General features: G+C 51.6%; 1 protein-coding gene across 3 annotated transcripts in view; it reads right to left on the minus strand.

Moving 5' to 3' along the window:
- Window positions 1-4,700: 4,700 nt before the first annotated feature.
- Window positions 4,701-15,192, minus strand: part of MAPK4 (mitogen-activated protein kinase 4) — a 176,271-nt gene continuing 165,779 nt past the window's right edge. For 2 of the 3 annotated variants that reach the window (XM_064379155.1, XM_012440888.2), the window contains exons 5-6: window positions 10,668-10,881; window positions 6,485-7,355 (exon numbers count right to left, since the gene is read on the minus strand). In XM_064379155.1, the coding sequence (XP_064235225.1) occupies window positions 6,659-7,355; window positions 10,668-10,881 (911 nt within the window). In that variant the 3' untranslated portion in view covers window positions 6,485-6,658. Of the gene's footprint in view, window positions 7,356-10,667; window positions 10,882-15,192 lie in introns of all 3 variants that reach the window. The other variant, XM_012440887.2, reaches the window with a different exon arrangement.

A 15,192-nucleotide genomic window follows, 5' to 3' on the forward strand; every position in this document is an offset into this window, starting at 1 on the left:
GTGGCTGCTAAATGGCTCCCAGCTGCCTCTAGAGTTGCTCTTGGAGGAATGAGTTCTCTTCCCTTGCCCCACCCTCCCCAGCTGGCAGCCATGACTGGATGACATAGAGGCAAGGCACCAAAGGCCATCCTCTTTCCTCAAGGTGGCTCCACTCTATGGTACGGTTCAGGCTCCAGAACTCTTGATAAGACCAGGTTGGAGCTGGTCTCTAGACTGGACCACGTGCCTGCTGAGATCCCCCTGCTCTAGTAAGGGGAAATACAGGAACTGATACTCTGTTGGTCTCCTGTATCCTCTCCTTCCTAGAGCATTCCTGCAGTGAATCACTGGCCCCCGGATGCCCATCTCAGGCACTGATTTTAAGGAACCAACTCGACAATGATAGCCAAACTCTGATGGCCATCACAACCCCACAGCCATATTTTGGCCTTATCAATGGGGTGGAAAACTCACAGCATGGCTCACAGCATCCTTGTTTCTGAATTTCTCAGTCTTTTAAGGCTCTGTCTTAGTATTGAACCCTTGAATTACAGGAGAGAAGATGTAAACCATTTTTGTGTACCTGTGAGCAGTTCTGGGAGACAGGATGAAGCAATTGTTGAAGACACAGTCTTGCTCACAGCCACACACTTGCGTCATTCCTGTGCTCCCTGTTTCCTGCCACAGAGCCTATATGTTGGGGAGGTGCACTGAAGGCCAACGTGAACCCATTGCAAGGGCCTTGAGACTAGTCTCACTCCAATTTTTAGATGGCTCTTTTTGGTTTCTGTTGGAAACAGAGCCATTCACTACTAATGAAATGGAGTGTGGCTCAGAGTTTAGTAGACCTAAGGTAGCCTGGCGGGAGCACTGTGTCTTGGAGCCTTGAGCCATGGGGTCAGCCCCCTGGTGGGTTGGGCTTGATTATGGATTGGACTCAGCTCTGCCACATTGTCACTCTTAGGTGTGCCACTGGGCACTAACAGGCATCAAGGAATAGCAGTGTTCACATCCTGGTGAGTCAAGAATGTGCAGAGCAAGAGAGAACATCAGTGCAGGCTAAGCAACTTCAGTTCTGAGATCTCAGGTGTCAACAGCTAGAAGGGTTCTCAGTGGTCTCAGTGAAGTTCTTAATGTAATTGAGTGAGGTGAAACTTACATCTCAAGGACCAAAATGACCCTCGAGTCAGGCAAAAACACACAACTCTTTCACTTAAGCCCCAGCCTGTTAGCAGGCTCTGACACAAAGATCCCACTGGTTTGACACCAACACTTCTCAACCATGGCTGGAATTGCGGATCCCAAAATTAATTAGTGGGTCTATTGGGTAGGAAACTGATGGCACACTTGGGATGTGTGGGAGACTGAAAAGTCATGTGTCGCGGAAAGCCAGTTTTTATTCTTACAGGAAAGAAGGGAGGGCCAGGAAGAGTTGCGAAAACCCAAGCCAGAGTGTGTTGCCAGCACTAAGCAGCTGTTCTCTGCCTGGGTCCTGGACCTGCTTCCTGTTAAATCCCACTGTTGACACCTGTTGGTGCTGTCGGTGCTCTACCAATATCCATTTTGCCCTCACCTTTCTGTGTGTGCCAGCCCGGCTCCCACCTGTCAGCACCTGCGGCCTTTTCCTTTTTTTTTGAGACAGAGTCCCACTCTGTTGTCCAGGCTGGAGTGCAGTGGCACAATCTCGGCTCACTGCAACCCCCGCCTCCTAGGTTCAAGTGACTCTCCTGCCTTCCTCTGGAGTAGCTGGGATTACAGGTACATGCCACCATGCCTGGCTTTTTTTTTTTTGTATTTTTAGTAAAGACAGGGTTTTGCCATGTTGGCTAGGCTGGTCTCCACCTCCTGACCTCAGGTGATCCACCCGCCTTGGCCTCCCAAAGTGCTGGGATTACAAGCATGAGCCACTGCGCCCAGCCCTGTGGCCTTTTTCTAACCGCTGGAGCCCATTCTGCTGCAGTGCGGTACAGGCCAGAGGTGCTGGGGAGGTAGCATCCCAGGAGAGCAGTCCTCAACCCAGGCCTGGCTGCAGTGGGAAGTCTCGCAGGTACATGTTCCTTTCTGCCTCCTGGAGCTCCCCGCCAGGACACAGCTACAGGTCCCCACAGCGGGAACTTGCACTGTTTATTGCTTCCTTCTCTTTCCTGTCACCTCCCCACTGCCCTCTCAGTGTTTCGTCACCCACAGCCTTGAACTTGAATCCATATTTCAGAGTTTGCTGATGAAGGAAATCAAACTAAGCCAGTGCCCTGTTCTCCTTTCTTTTGTTTGCTTACGACACAGATCAGGCCCCCAGCTAGGCAGGTGCTGTCTGGAGAGGCAGAAAGCCATGACTAAGGGCATCCCTGGGGCTCCAGCACCCAGGCAAAGAGGTGAGCAGAGCATGGGTCCTATGAGGGGCTGGTTCCTGCTTTTGTGGTCTGTTCTTATCCTCAGGGCTGATTTTGTTCCCCAAGTCTCAATCCCAGCATCTGTATCCCAGTAAGGTTGAATGACACGAGTTTATTCTGGAAAGACTCTTTGGGCTCTAGTTCTTGCTCTGTCACTAACTGTGTGGCTTTGGGCAAATTACTTTGCTGCTCTGAGTTTCAGTTTACTCATCAGCAAAATGAGGGGGTTGGATTAGATGATCTGTAAATGCCCATCTACTGTCAATGTTTATATTTGCTGAATAATGAATGAAGGCAGGACTATTACCCAGGCAGGTACTCCTGGGCTTTCTCAGTGATTCAGTCTTAATGAAGACAGGGTGCTCTTCAACATACCCTTGCTACAGTTTGACTCAAAACCATGCAGTTGGGGAATCAGACATGTCCCCTCTCCATGTGGAGCTTGCTAGTTCAATCGAGGACCATAGCTTTCGAGTCGGGCTTCCCTTTTTGCCTGTTCTAACCATCACAGCAAAAAGCCTGGGTTCTAATCATGGTAGTAACCTCTGGCATAATGTCCTCTCAGCCTCAGCTCAAGTAGAACGGTTCCCACACTTTTAGAAACTGCTCACTAGCAAATGAAGACATTTCCCTAAAGAATGGAAAGTAAAAGAGGATGTAATGAGAAAATCATGTCATGAAAATATGATGTGAAAATAGGATGTGTAATAGGAAAACGTCATGGAAATGTGGCATTTCTGAATTGGAATGTCAGTGGCTAGAAAGACAAGGCAAGCTGTGTACTTATTCACAAGGACATGGAGACCACACAGCATCTTACTCAAGGGGTCAGCAAAGTTTTTCTGTAGAGGGCCAGGTAATAAATGTCTCAGGCTTTGTGGGCCATGAGGTTTCTGTTGCAACTGCTCATCTCTGTAGGATGGAGGCAGCCATAGCCCAGGGTCAAGATGAGGCTGTGGGCCAGTGAGGCACACCTGCCTTGGGCACAAAATTTAAGGGTGCCAAAAACCTCAGTAGCCAAGATAAATATTTGAATGGAATGTTTAAAAATTTATTGCAAAAAATACATGATATAAAATGTCACAATTTAAAGACAGAGGCCGGGAGTGGTGGCTCTCATGCCTGTAACCCCAGCACTTTGGGAGGCTGGGATCACTTGAGGTCAGGAGTTCAACACCATCCTGGCCAACATGGTAAAACCCCATCTCTACTAAAAATACAAAAATCAGTTGGGCATGGTGGCAGGTGCCTGTAAGGCCAGCTACTCGGGAGGCTGAGGCAGGAGAATCGCTTGAACCCGGGAGGCAGGTTGTAGTGAGCTGAGATTGTGCCATTGCACTCCAGCTTGGGAGACAGAGCAAGCAAGACTCCATCTCAAAAAATAAATATAAATACAGACAGGATCAGGAAGTATGTAAATGAATGAGTGCAGCTATGTTCTAGTACAACCACTTGGCCTGGGGGCCATAGTTTGCTGATCCCTATGTGAATCACCTGGGACCCTCCCAACAGAAGTTTACATCTTAGAATCAGAGGTGGCTGGACGAGGTTGTGCACTGTTTACTTTGGGGTGCCCTCTTTCCTTGTCTTTTGGTCCTCCTTCCTTTTTGGTGCTGTTTGCTGTTAGTGCTTCTCAGCGTCTTCTCTCCACACCCCATTTCCTACGTTCCAGCAGCCCAGGCCTCACATTAGGCTTCAAGTCTTCTCCAATATAACATTTCAACCAGGTCTCTGGCCTGGCTCGCGCCTCCCTTCACCTGCATCCACTCAGCGGGGAGATGGCCACTCTCCGCACTTTGGAAATAATCTGATAATTGGCTTAACAGGCCGCTCCTCTTGGCTCAGGTGCATTTCAGTAGTAGAAAGTTCTTTTAGCCAAAAGACCTGTGTTGTTCAAGAGTCAACTGTATTTGTTGAATTACGAATGAAGTTAAGACTAACAGTTTAATATTACAAAGGGGTCGACTTCAGATGGGTGGGATCTCAGGCATCTGTGAAGGGTAGCTCAGGTGGGTATTCTTAGGTGTTTGGTTCCCCTCAACCTCATGATGTTGGCACGATTTGTGACTAGAGGAGAGCACCAGCCCTGGTCAGACGGTTTAGAGTTAGCTCCAAGATGGAGTTTTGAAATCCACAGTATGGACCCCGGGCCTCACCAGATGATTCTGGAATTACCTCCTGATTACCAGTCTCTGTAGATTCTCCCCTTCCCAATCCTTCCCTCACCCCCAAACACAGTGGCCTTCATGGGCACAGAAAGAAGCCGGCTAGGCTCTTAGCACTCTCAAAGACAGGATCAGATAATACGTAAATGAATAAGACATAAGTAAATCTGTGTTCCAATAAAACTTTATTTGGCCTGTCCTGATCAAGTTTAATAATGTTTAATAGATTTTTTTAAAAACATGAGTAGTTGTAACAATTCCTCTGTAATAACAGTTATATATGAACTCCTGCTCAAGGCCAGCAGCTTGTTCCTTTACCAAAAAAGTAAAGCCGCCCTCTGAGGACAAAATGGCGCATGAGGAGTGGTGTATATTTTTCTTAAAGAAAAAAACCAAAACCCAAACACTTCCTATTTACATATTTTCCATTTAAAAATTGGTCAGTGTGATTAATTCTGTTTTTAAATATAAGTTTCTAATGTGTTGCAGGTTTCAATGTACAAATTATAGTTTGCTGATTAGATTTAAGGTGCTGTGATGGGAGGATGACTGCAGCCCAAGACCAAGACTGGGGGATCGTCTACCTACAGCCTGGCCGGACTTACTGTGAGTATCTTTGGGAGTGTTGGGGGAAGAGAAGGAGCTGAAGACCAGTGGCAGAAATGGCAGAGTGTTCCTGGGGACCACATAGGGGCTGTCAGTATTCCCACCCCACGCTTCTGCAGAGGGCCTGTGTCTACACACCACCCCATGCTCAGCGTGTGAGCACACGGGATTGCACACACCAGACTCACCTTAGCCTACACTATGAGGGGCGCTGCTGCTTTGAGTTCCTTCCTTTGTTGTGAAGTCTTCATGCTGGTGCCTGATCCCTGAGCGCCCTCACTGTTGACACCCTTCCTTTCATACCTTCCCACGTTTCTGGATTCCTTGCCCCCAAGGTCACATGCTCTCCAACACATTCCTGTAGGGTTTGCTCTTTGCAAACCTAAAGGTTAAATGGATGATCAAAATAAGGAAAGGTATTGATGAGGGATGGTGGGTCCCATGTGAAACCTTCTCTCCTAACACATTTGCTCTATGGCAGGACCTCACTGCTGTCCTCCAAATGAGCAGTTCGTGCAGAGAACATTAGGTCCCGAGGTAGGTCTGGAGAGGAGCTGTGGGTGGGTTGGGCGTGGGGTGGGGGTGCTGGCAGAGAGGTTGGAGGGATTCTTGGAATTGCTGCCTTCAATCTCACTGGGGGAGGACGCCCACTGGGGAATGAGGGCTGTGTCTTTGCGTCAGGAAAGTGCATAGGGAGTGCTGAGGGGGTGTACGCACAGGCCTGGGAGAAGGGCTGATTTTACCCACAGACCCCAGACTGTTCTGACCTGAAATGAAGATTTCAGACCATGCAGGGGTGAGGCAAATACAGGGGTGCGACAGATGAGAACATTTAAGTACTTGGGGAGCCAGAAAAAGTATGCTTGGTGACAAGGAGAGACAAACTGGTTCAGTTTCCAGTTGCAGAAAACAAGAAACACTGCTCTCAATGAAAGAACACTGAATGGTAATGGACAGGGAAGAAACAGCTCAGACCAAGGTTTCTAAGCAAAAAGCCAGAACCACCCCAGTAGAGGAAGACATTCTATAGTGGACATACTGTGGCCTGGGGGCCGGGAGAAGATTTAAAGCTTTCCTGACACTAAGCCTGTGATCTTAAGCAAGTATCTCTGCTTTTCTGTGCCTAATTGTCTTTCCTCAGCTGTCAATTGAGGCTAGTTGGGCCAGATGGTTTTTGGAGCTACCTCTGCAAGATTTCTCGGCATCCTGCCACCCAGGTGGGGCCCGCAGACTGCTGTCTAAGGCTGTTTCTTCCCTGTACACCACATGTGGTCTCCCCTTTGCTGGGAAAGTGATCAACCCCCAAGCCAGGCTCCTGTTCAAACCCGCTCCCAGAGGTTAAAGGCTAGTTATTAAGGCAGTTTAAGAAATGGACATTCCTCTGGCTCCTCGGATCCTTCACATGTTCTGCTAACCCCAAGGCAGCAGAGAGGGTTGGGAAGGGCGGCCTCCTCCCAACAGGCCCGGCTTTCTCTGGGGGCCTCCTGCTCTGCGGGGCCTGCAGCAGCCACTCCACCCTCACCATCTTTCTTTGGAGAAGGCCTCGGTCTGCACGAGGTCGCCAGGGTGCTCGGGGATGCATGCACCATTGAGGTCTCCCAGTTTATTGTCCGGCAGGTCCTCAGGCTTGGTGCAGAGCTTCAGGGCGCGGGAGATGAACACGTCCAGGTCGAACTGAGGGCTGGCGCCGCCGTCCACGGGGGCCGGGCAGCCAGGGGGCGAGGCAGACCCGCGGCACTCGGGGTCGTCGGCGGGTGGGCTGGCGTGCTCGGGTCCGCCCTGCGTGCTCTTGACCCACTGCGCGATCTCCAGGAAGAGGCTGGCCGGCTCGTCCTCGCGCGCCCCCGGGTCTGTCAGTCCTGTGGCCGTGGGGGGTGCGCCGGCCGCCTGCTTCCAGTGCGACAGGTCCAGGATGAGCTTGGGCTCCGAGTAGTGGTGCGGCTTGTTGTCGCGCCACAGCAGCTTGTCCAGGTAGGACGGAGACCCCACCTTGTAGTCGCAGGAGCGCCCGTAGTCAGCCTCGAAGGCGCGCTCCATGGACGAGTGCGACTGCTCCAGGAAGCGCTCGGAGCTGCTGTGCGAGTCCTTGCGCGGGTCCACCTGCACGTCCTCGGCCAGTGGCGCCGAACCCGCGCGCGGGTCGCGCTGCACCTCGCTGGTGTCCTGGCACCGGTCGGGCCGCCACTCCAGGTCCGACGACAGGCTTACAGGGTACCTGTGGGGATACAAGCAGAGTGGTGATGGGACGCCTGAGCTGGGTGGCTTCCTCCCGGAAGCTAAGCCCTCTAATCCCTGTTTGCCGCTCACACACCTGCCTTCTATTCCTTCCGATCCCCCCGCCCCTACCCCGACCCCTCAAGGTGGAAGGGTGATGAGACAGGTAATGGCGAGCCTTGAGGGCTTAGCTGGGGGCATGGATTGTTTGGCTGAACGCTGTGTTCTTTTGTACGCATTCAAAACCCTGCAGATACTTCCTGTGCACTCACTATGCACCAAACACTCACTGTTCTAGACATTACTGGACACAGCAGTGAACAAAACAATCTCCCTGTTCTCATGGAACTTTCCAGTGGATCCACCTATGTAATGCTCCTGAAAGGGTGATGGATGCACGAATCACCTGCGGATCTTGCTAAAATGCAGATTTGGATTCTGTAGATCTGAGATGGGACCTGAGAGTCTAACAAGCTCCCAGCTGCTCTGATGCTGCTAGGCCTTGGACCACATTTAGGAGCAAGGCCCCAGCAAGCACTTCTCAACCCTGGATCCCATTAGAACCACACAAGGGATACCATGCCTGCCTCACTGCTTCCCCACGCCAATTCTGATTGAGTATGTCTAGGGTGGGACCCTGCATCAGCATGTTCTTAAGACCTCCCAGGTGATTCTCAGGTACAGCCAGGGCTGAGAAGCCCTGCCCTGGTGGATCTGGTTGGGGACCCCACAGCACCTTGCATTGATGCAGGGCAGGTGGGGCCTACGGAAAGATTACAGACACCCTCCGGAGAAGTAGAAGATCTTTGGCATTCTCCCCCATGTCAACTGCCCAGAATCCGTGGAGAGTGAAGTCAGCTAGCCAAGAGCAAATGAAGGGCAGACAGGCAGACAGGCAGACCATCAGCTCTGGCCAAGCCCTCCCTTCCTTGTGCGGGTGCTCTATGGAGAACCCTGGGGTTATGGGGGCAGGCAGGGAACACAGGGGAGACATCAGCCTGCAGCCAGCTGCTCCCTGAGCAGACCCAACAGACAGACCAAGGACAGGGGGTTCAGCTGTGAGGGGCAGACCTGGCGGCTGCAGCCCACAAAGTGTGGCTGGAGAGGCATAGGAAGGCCTCAGCACCATCCACCTCCCGGTGATGCCACTAGGAGAGGAATCGCTCCTAGAGCTGAACCCGGCCTCTTCCCTTGAGTGGCTTTGGGCAGAAATTTCCAGGAGGAAGGGTGTGTGAAGACTCTGACTCTTGGCTGCTCTATTCCAAGTGCCAGACATACATTATCTGTAGTCTTCATAGCAACCCTGCGGACTTCGTGTTATCACCCCCACTTTACAGCTGGGAAACTAGCATTCCAAGAGGGTAAGTAGCCTGCCCGCAGCAGAAGCCTTTGTCATCCTCCTCCCTCGGGCCGATGTGATGGGAAAGGTCGGGAGCACAGGTGCACCAGGTTTAGGGGTGGTCAGAGTGGACGGGCAGCAACAAAGAAATCCTGTGACAGTTTTTCCTGGCATAACCCTATGCCACAGTCGCAGAAAGTCTAGGCTGACTCTCACTGAGCCAATGCTGTTTGCCCCCAGGCTCTCTGGAGGAAGAGGCTACAGAGACCATAGTCAAGGGCAGGCCTGCCATGGGGGGTGGCAGAAGACAGAGTCTTCATTAATCACTATTTGCTGGCAATGCTTAAAAACAATTGACAACAACAAGCCAGCAAGCCTGTCCAAAAATAGCAGCTTGCCCTGGCCCTCCCTCAGTGCCTCCTTAATCTGAAACCCGTCATCTGTCAAATGACTAAAAAGGAGAAATTGCTCATCTGTCACTTATGTAACTAGCTGTCACATTCCCACGGCAGTGGGACTCCCAGTTAGTTAGGCCCCCTCGGAGTCCTAGCTGTTGAGCCCTCGACTGCTGTTTCTAAACTGAGCAGCTACCAGCTCTCCCTCTCAGAATTACCAGATGGCGATGCCCAAATGTTTAGCTGCCTGATCTAAGAACGTCAGACAGGAAAAGATCTAAGAGATCATTACGTGGCTAGGCAGAAATTGTTTAAAAATACATCTTCTACCCAACGCTGATTCATTGGTAGTGGCTTCCAGGGACACTTGTTGAGGATTCTGTAGCCAAGCCCAGTTTAGCAGGAAATGGTCCCATAATTGCTCAGCAGTGTCTGACATGGATGCAGACTGTGGAGCGCTCCACCAGGCCGAGTATCAACTGCGCAAGACGATGCCAGTCTCTTAACCTTGGAGCTGTAGCTTCCTTGCATGTCAATGGGCAATAATAATGTAGCCCCTGTTAATGGCATTCTTTTTTCTTTTTTTGACAGGGTCTCATTCTGCAACCTCAAACTTCTGGGCTCAAGGGATTCCCCAGCCTTAACCTTTCTAGTGTCTGGGACTACAGCCATGTGCCACCATGCCTGGGTAATTAAAAAAAAAATTGTAGAGATGGGGTCTTGCTTTGTTTCCCAGGCTGGTCTGGAACTCCTGGCCTCAAGTGATCCTCCCACCTTGGCCTCCTCAAGTGCCGGGATTACAGGTATGAGCCACCGTACCTGGCCTTTAATGGCATTTTTTTTTTTTTTTTGAGATGGAGTCTCGCTCTGTCACCAGGCTGGAGTGCAGTGGCATGATCTCAGCTCACTGCAACCTCTGCTTCCTGGGTTCAAGTGATTCTCCTGCCTCAGCCTCCTGAGTAGCTGGAACTACAAGTATGCGCCATCATGCCTGGCTAATTTTTGTATTTTTAGTAGAGACAGGGTTTCACCATATTAACCAGGCTGGTCTTGAACTCCTGACCTGGTGATCTGCCTGCCTTGGCCTCCCAAAGTTCTGGGATTACGGGCATGAGCCACTGTGCCCGGACTTTAATGGCATTTTTAAAAAGTGCCAACATGTAACTGAGAAAGTATTTTGTAATGGTAATTTCTGCTTTTTTTTTTTTTTTTTTTTTTTGCCTTGCATTGTTGCAGTTTACTTTTCAAGGGCAGATTCCCAAACTGCTAGAAGTGAGCTCCTCCCATGGTGCTCACTAGGTCCTTGGGGAGCACTGTATTGAACCCTGTGTTCACTAGACTCACGGTGGTGAGGGAAGCTGGGGGTGTTGCACAAGGAAGGCCCCTGACCCACACATGCAGCCCACGCTGGTCATTTACTGGCAGTGTCGGGACAAGAGGAAGGTGAAGCTAAGTTGGAGAAGCCGTCCAGTGAGCTACGCAACTCGGAAGACAGAGGGAAAGGTCATGGAGGATTAGAGGCTACATAGAAACAGGAGGCTAGGGAAATGTGGGCTCTGGAACCCAGGGCGGCCAGTACCTGGAACTGCACCTGTCCCAGTTGGAGAGCTGGCTCTGGTTAGCGGCCATCAGCACGATGTCGTCAATCTCATCCTCAATGCGGAAAGGGTGTTGCGAGGTGGGCTCATCCTCGGGGCACGAGTATGGGCTCATATAAGGGTGCTGCAGCCCCATCTCAGCTGTTAGGCGATCCATGGGGTTAAAGGTCAGGATCTTCTCCAGAAAGTCGATGGCTGCAGGGAGCAAAGCCGGACATGAAGGTCATTTGTTGCCCTTGTCAAGCTCAGAAGGAGACTCCTCAGCATGGTGACATTCTGTGCTGGTGTCTGTGCTTCTGCATTTGTTAAAAGGTTTTTAGCCATTTTCTTTCTCAAGACCCTTGTCACAATCCAGTGACAAAGGCAAAGCAGATTCTGCCTTTTAAACAGACTCAGAGGGTTAAGTGACTTCCTCAAGGTCCAGCCTCAGTTTGGGTTTCTCCAGAGATAGAACCAGAGACAAGGCTTGGGGTTGTAGCTAGTTTATGTGGTGGGGGATCCCAGCAAGCACAGGTCGGGGAGTGAGAGGGAACCAGAACAAGGCACACGCATGACAGGTTATTCATGTGGGCCACACTCGGAGGTGGTTCCACGTGCAGGGCGGGGAAGCTGGAATATTTATACACCCACTCCCCTTTGTCATGGCTTAACGGCTGCTGGAGTGGGATGGAGGAGCCTGCTCCTGAGGAAGCCCTGAGGCTGGAGTGCCAGGTGCAACAGTAAAAAGCCTTAGTGAGAAAGATGAATGTGGAGGTCTAGGGGTGGGGGAGGGTCTCCACAGTCCAGAACTCCTGGGTCCGAATCCAGAGCTCTTCCTACCATATGCTGCCCCTGAAGTTGAACAGACAAAGGCAGGCAGCCTTCGTGGATGGATAGATACTACAGATACTGAATGACCAGGCTGAATTCCCCTGCTCTGCCAAGCATTAGTCCTTTCATGGCTGGATCAAGGGGAAGTTCTGGGCAGTGGGAACCTGGGGACGGGAAGGGATGCTCAGAAGCCTTGTGCAAGAGGCTATTTGCTAGCCAGCGTGAATGCATACCAAAATTCAGCAGAGAGCAGCTCTGCACACAGGCACTGGTGGCCCTTCCCTTGAGCAGCGGTGGCTGCCCTGGGAGCTCTGCTCTGGGTTATCTCAGGGCAAGGTCTAGCCTAGCAGTTTGGATTCCTTCTCAGCACTGGTGTCTCTGGAGGTCTGCTTAAATCATGACTTGGCTCCTCATGTTACAGCCCACGTGGAGCGGGTGAAATGGAGCTGAGCTCAAGGCCCAGGCTGCCCACCCCTCCAAGGGGCTCCCTAGTGGGCCTCCGCCTGCACCATTAACCTGCTCCTCACACCAGCCCTGGATCTCTTTGCAAAAAAATTCATCAATGATTCAGGAAATCCATGGGTTCAGAAGGTCACCGGCCTCCTAGGAGGACGCAGTGCTGCAGTGTAACCCTAGACCCCCAAATTAGTTAAGCAGCAGTAACTCTGATCACCCCGACAGTCTGATGCTCAGAAGTTGTTTCTGGGTCTGGAGTTGCAGACTTAAAAGAGGATCTGCCTCACAAATTCCTAGGACTGGAAGAAGTGGGTACTTTACTGCAGGGCCCAGCTTCAAGTCTGGCCAGGTCTTTCTCTCTTTGGGTCCCCCGCCACTTTTTTGGCCCCAGCCAAGACTTGACCTTTTGACAAGGAAATGAGAGAATTAAAGCTCTAAAGGTTGAGGCAGGCAGTATCATCTTTAAAAAAAGATGAGGGCCGGGCACGGTGGCTCACGCCTGTAATCCCAGCACTTTGGGAGGCCGAGGCGGGTGGATCACGAGGTCAACAGATCGAGACCATCCTGGTCAACATGGTGAAACCCCGTCTCTACTAAAAATACAAAAAATTAGCTGGGCATGGTGGCGCGTGCCTGTAATCCCAGCTACTCAGGAGGCTGAGGCAGGAGAATTACCTGAACCCAGGAGGCGGAGGTTGCGGTGAGCCGAGATCGCGCCATTGCACTCCAGCCTGGGTAACAAGAGCGAAACTCTGTCTCAAAAAAAAAGACGAGTACCACCACTGGGGTAGTGGCTCACATCTGTAATCCCAACGCTTTGGGAGGCCAAGTCAGGAGGATTGCTTGAGCCTAGGAGTTCGAGATCAGCCTGGGCTTGTCTCTCGCAAGACTAGTAGTGGCCCAGGTCAGCCAGTAATGGGTTGTCTCTACAAAAAAATTGAAAATTAGCCAGCCAAGGTGGCACATGCCTGTGGTCCCAGCTACTCGGGAGGCTGAGGTGGGAGGATCGCTTGAGCCCTTGAGGCTGAGGTTGTAGTGAGCCCTGCTTACAGCATTGTACTCCAGCCTGGGTGACAACTGAGATCCTGTCTCAGAAGAAAAAAGTCAAGTACCAACCCAGAGCTGCCCCACAGACTCCATCAAGAATGAAAACCTGCTCTTGCCTCTTCCTGACAGCTGGTCCTCCTGCAGGTCCCAGATACTTCTGGGAAGCTCAAACGCTAGGAAATTCTTCATTTGTTTTTTGAGGCAGGGTCTCATTCCTGCCGCCCAGACTAGAGGGCAGAGGCGTGAATATAGCTCACTGCAGCCTCAACTTCCCAGGTGCAGGTGATCCTCCTACCTCAACCTCCCTAGTAGCTGAGACCAGAGGCATGTGCCACCATACCCAACTAATTTTTTTTTGTATTTTTTGTGGAGACAGGGACTCCCTATGTTGCCCTGGCTGGCCTGAAACTCCTGGGCTCAAGAGATCCACCCACCTCTACCTCCCCAGAGTGCTATGATTACAGGTATTAGCCATCACACATAGCCTAGAAAATTCTTCCTTTTATCAAACTTAAATCTGCCCCCTTTAACTTCTACCCTGGGGCCTACCTCTGCCTTCGGTGGTTCCCCCAAATCAGCATGTCCTCTCTGTCCCATGATTTCCCCTCTCATGTTTCAAGGCAGCAGTCATGTCCCATGTGACACCCTTATCCTGGCACCCTGCTGGCCTGCCTTTCCCTGCCCCTCCTGCAGTGAGAGATGGCTGTGTGCCTGGGGCTGACGGAATGCAGGTGGAAGTACTGTGTGTACCCCACTTCCAGGCCTGACCCAGAAAAACCTCCTGCAAGAGTCTCTGCTCTCTCCTCCCCTGGCTTTGGCTGGAAGTGAATGGCCAAGGTGACCTTGACAGCCACCTGCTGAAGATGGTAGAGCTGATGGCCTGGGTTCCGGGCACAGCCACTCATCCTCCCCTGCCCGTCCATGCTCCCAACTCTGCCTAGATATGAGGTAAACAATGAATAGCTGGGTGCGGTGGCTCACGCCTGTAATCCCAGCACTTTGGGAGACTGAGGCGGGCGGATCATGAGATTGAGATTGAGACCATCCTGGCCAACATGGTGAAAGCCCATCTCTACTAAAAAATTAGCTGGGCATGGTGGCACATGCCTGTAGTCCCGGCTACTTGGGAGGCTGAGGCAGGAGAATTGCTTGAACCTGGGAGGCGGAGGTTGCAATGAGACGAGATAGTGCCACTGCACTCCAGCCTGGTGACAGAGCGACACTCTGTCTCAAAAAAACCAAAAACAAACAATGAATAAACTGTAAGTGGGTTAAGCCATGGAGATTTCAGCTACCACACAAGCTTCACCTGAACTCATCAGCCACCGCCCCTCGGAAACTCCTCCTCCCTAGGCTCAACTTCCCCAGATGTTTTTAAGGCATTTCTTAGATTATGAGGCTTCTGTACAATCTTGTTAACTTCCTCTGGCCCAGTGGATTCCAAACAGCTGCTCAGAGCCCCAGGGGTTCTGGAAGGGTTCTCAGGAGCATGTCTGGAAACTGAGAGGCGGCTGAACAGGACACTGAGCCCCTCAACCCTGCTTCATCTGGAGCCCATCTTTCACCTGTGCTGCACCTGAGTTTATGTCACCAGATTCATCACTTCTGGTCCATTTCTGTCCTGTAATAAATGGAGCTCAGAACTCAATGCCCCCAGTGTGGTCTTAGGGCCTGCCTCCCTTGTTCTGCACCTGTCACGAGATGGACATTTCAGCTGCTGGGTGATGCTGTCACCTAGACTGAGTCTCTTGAGCCTCTGGCCTCTTCCCAGCCCTGCCGGGCCTTGAGTATACAGCAGGGGGAGTGAGACTGAGGAGTTGAGGACCTTGCCTGAGGCCACACAGCTCATCACTGGTGGAATGGGGCCTGGGTGTTGCCCTCAGACTGAGGAAGCTCCTGTTCTTTGCACACGCCATACCTTCCAGGACAAAAATGTAAGGGAGGATGAAGGAGAGAGAGGGAGGAAGGTGAGCGAGGAAGTGAGAAGGAAGAGGAAGGAGAAACAAGGGTAGAACACTAATGACTGCCCCAAGGGTTGCCTAGTGGACTCCAGAGGCCCAGCATCCACAGATCGGAAGTAGTTGGGGCAAATGCCGACTGGCAGGGGAGCCTTGATTTTGATATCCAAGGACCATGCTTTGCCCTTTTGGAGGGAGACCTGCCTGCCCTCTACCCCGCAAGGTGGAGCCTACC

The sequence above is a fragment of the Aotus nancymaae genome, unplaced genomic scaffold (genome assembly GCF_030222135.1).
Source record: "Aotus nancymaae isolate 86718 unplaced genomic scaffold, 86718_ANA_hifiasm-v0.15.2.pri h1tg000020l, whole genome shotgun sequence".
Classification (NCBI taxonomy): Eukaryota; Metazoa; Chordata; class Mammalia; order Primates; family Aotidae; genus Aotus; species Aotus nancymaae.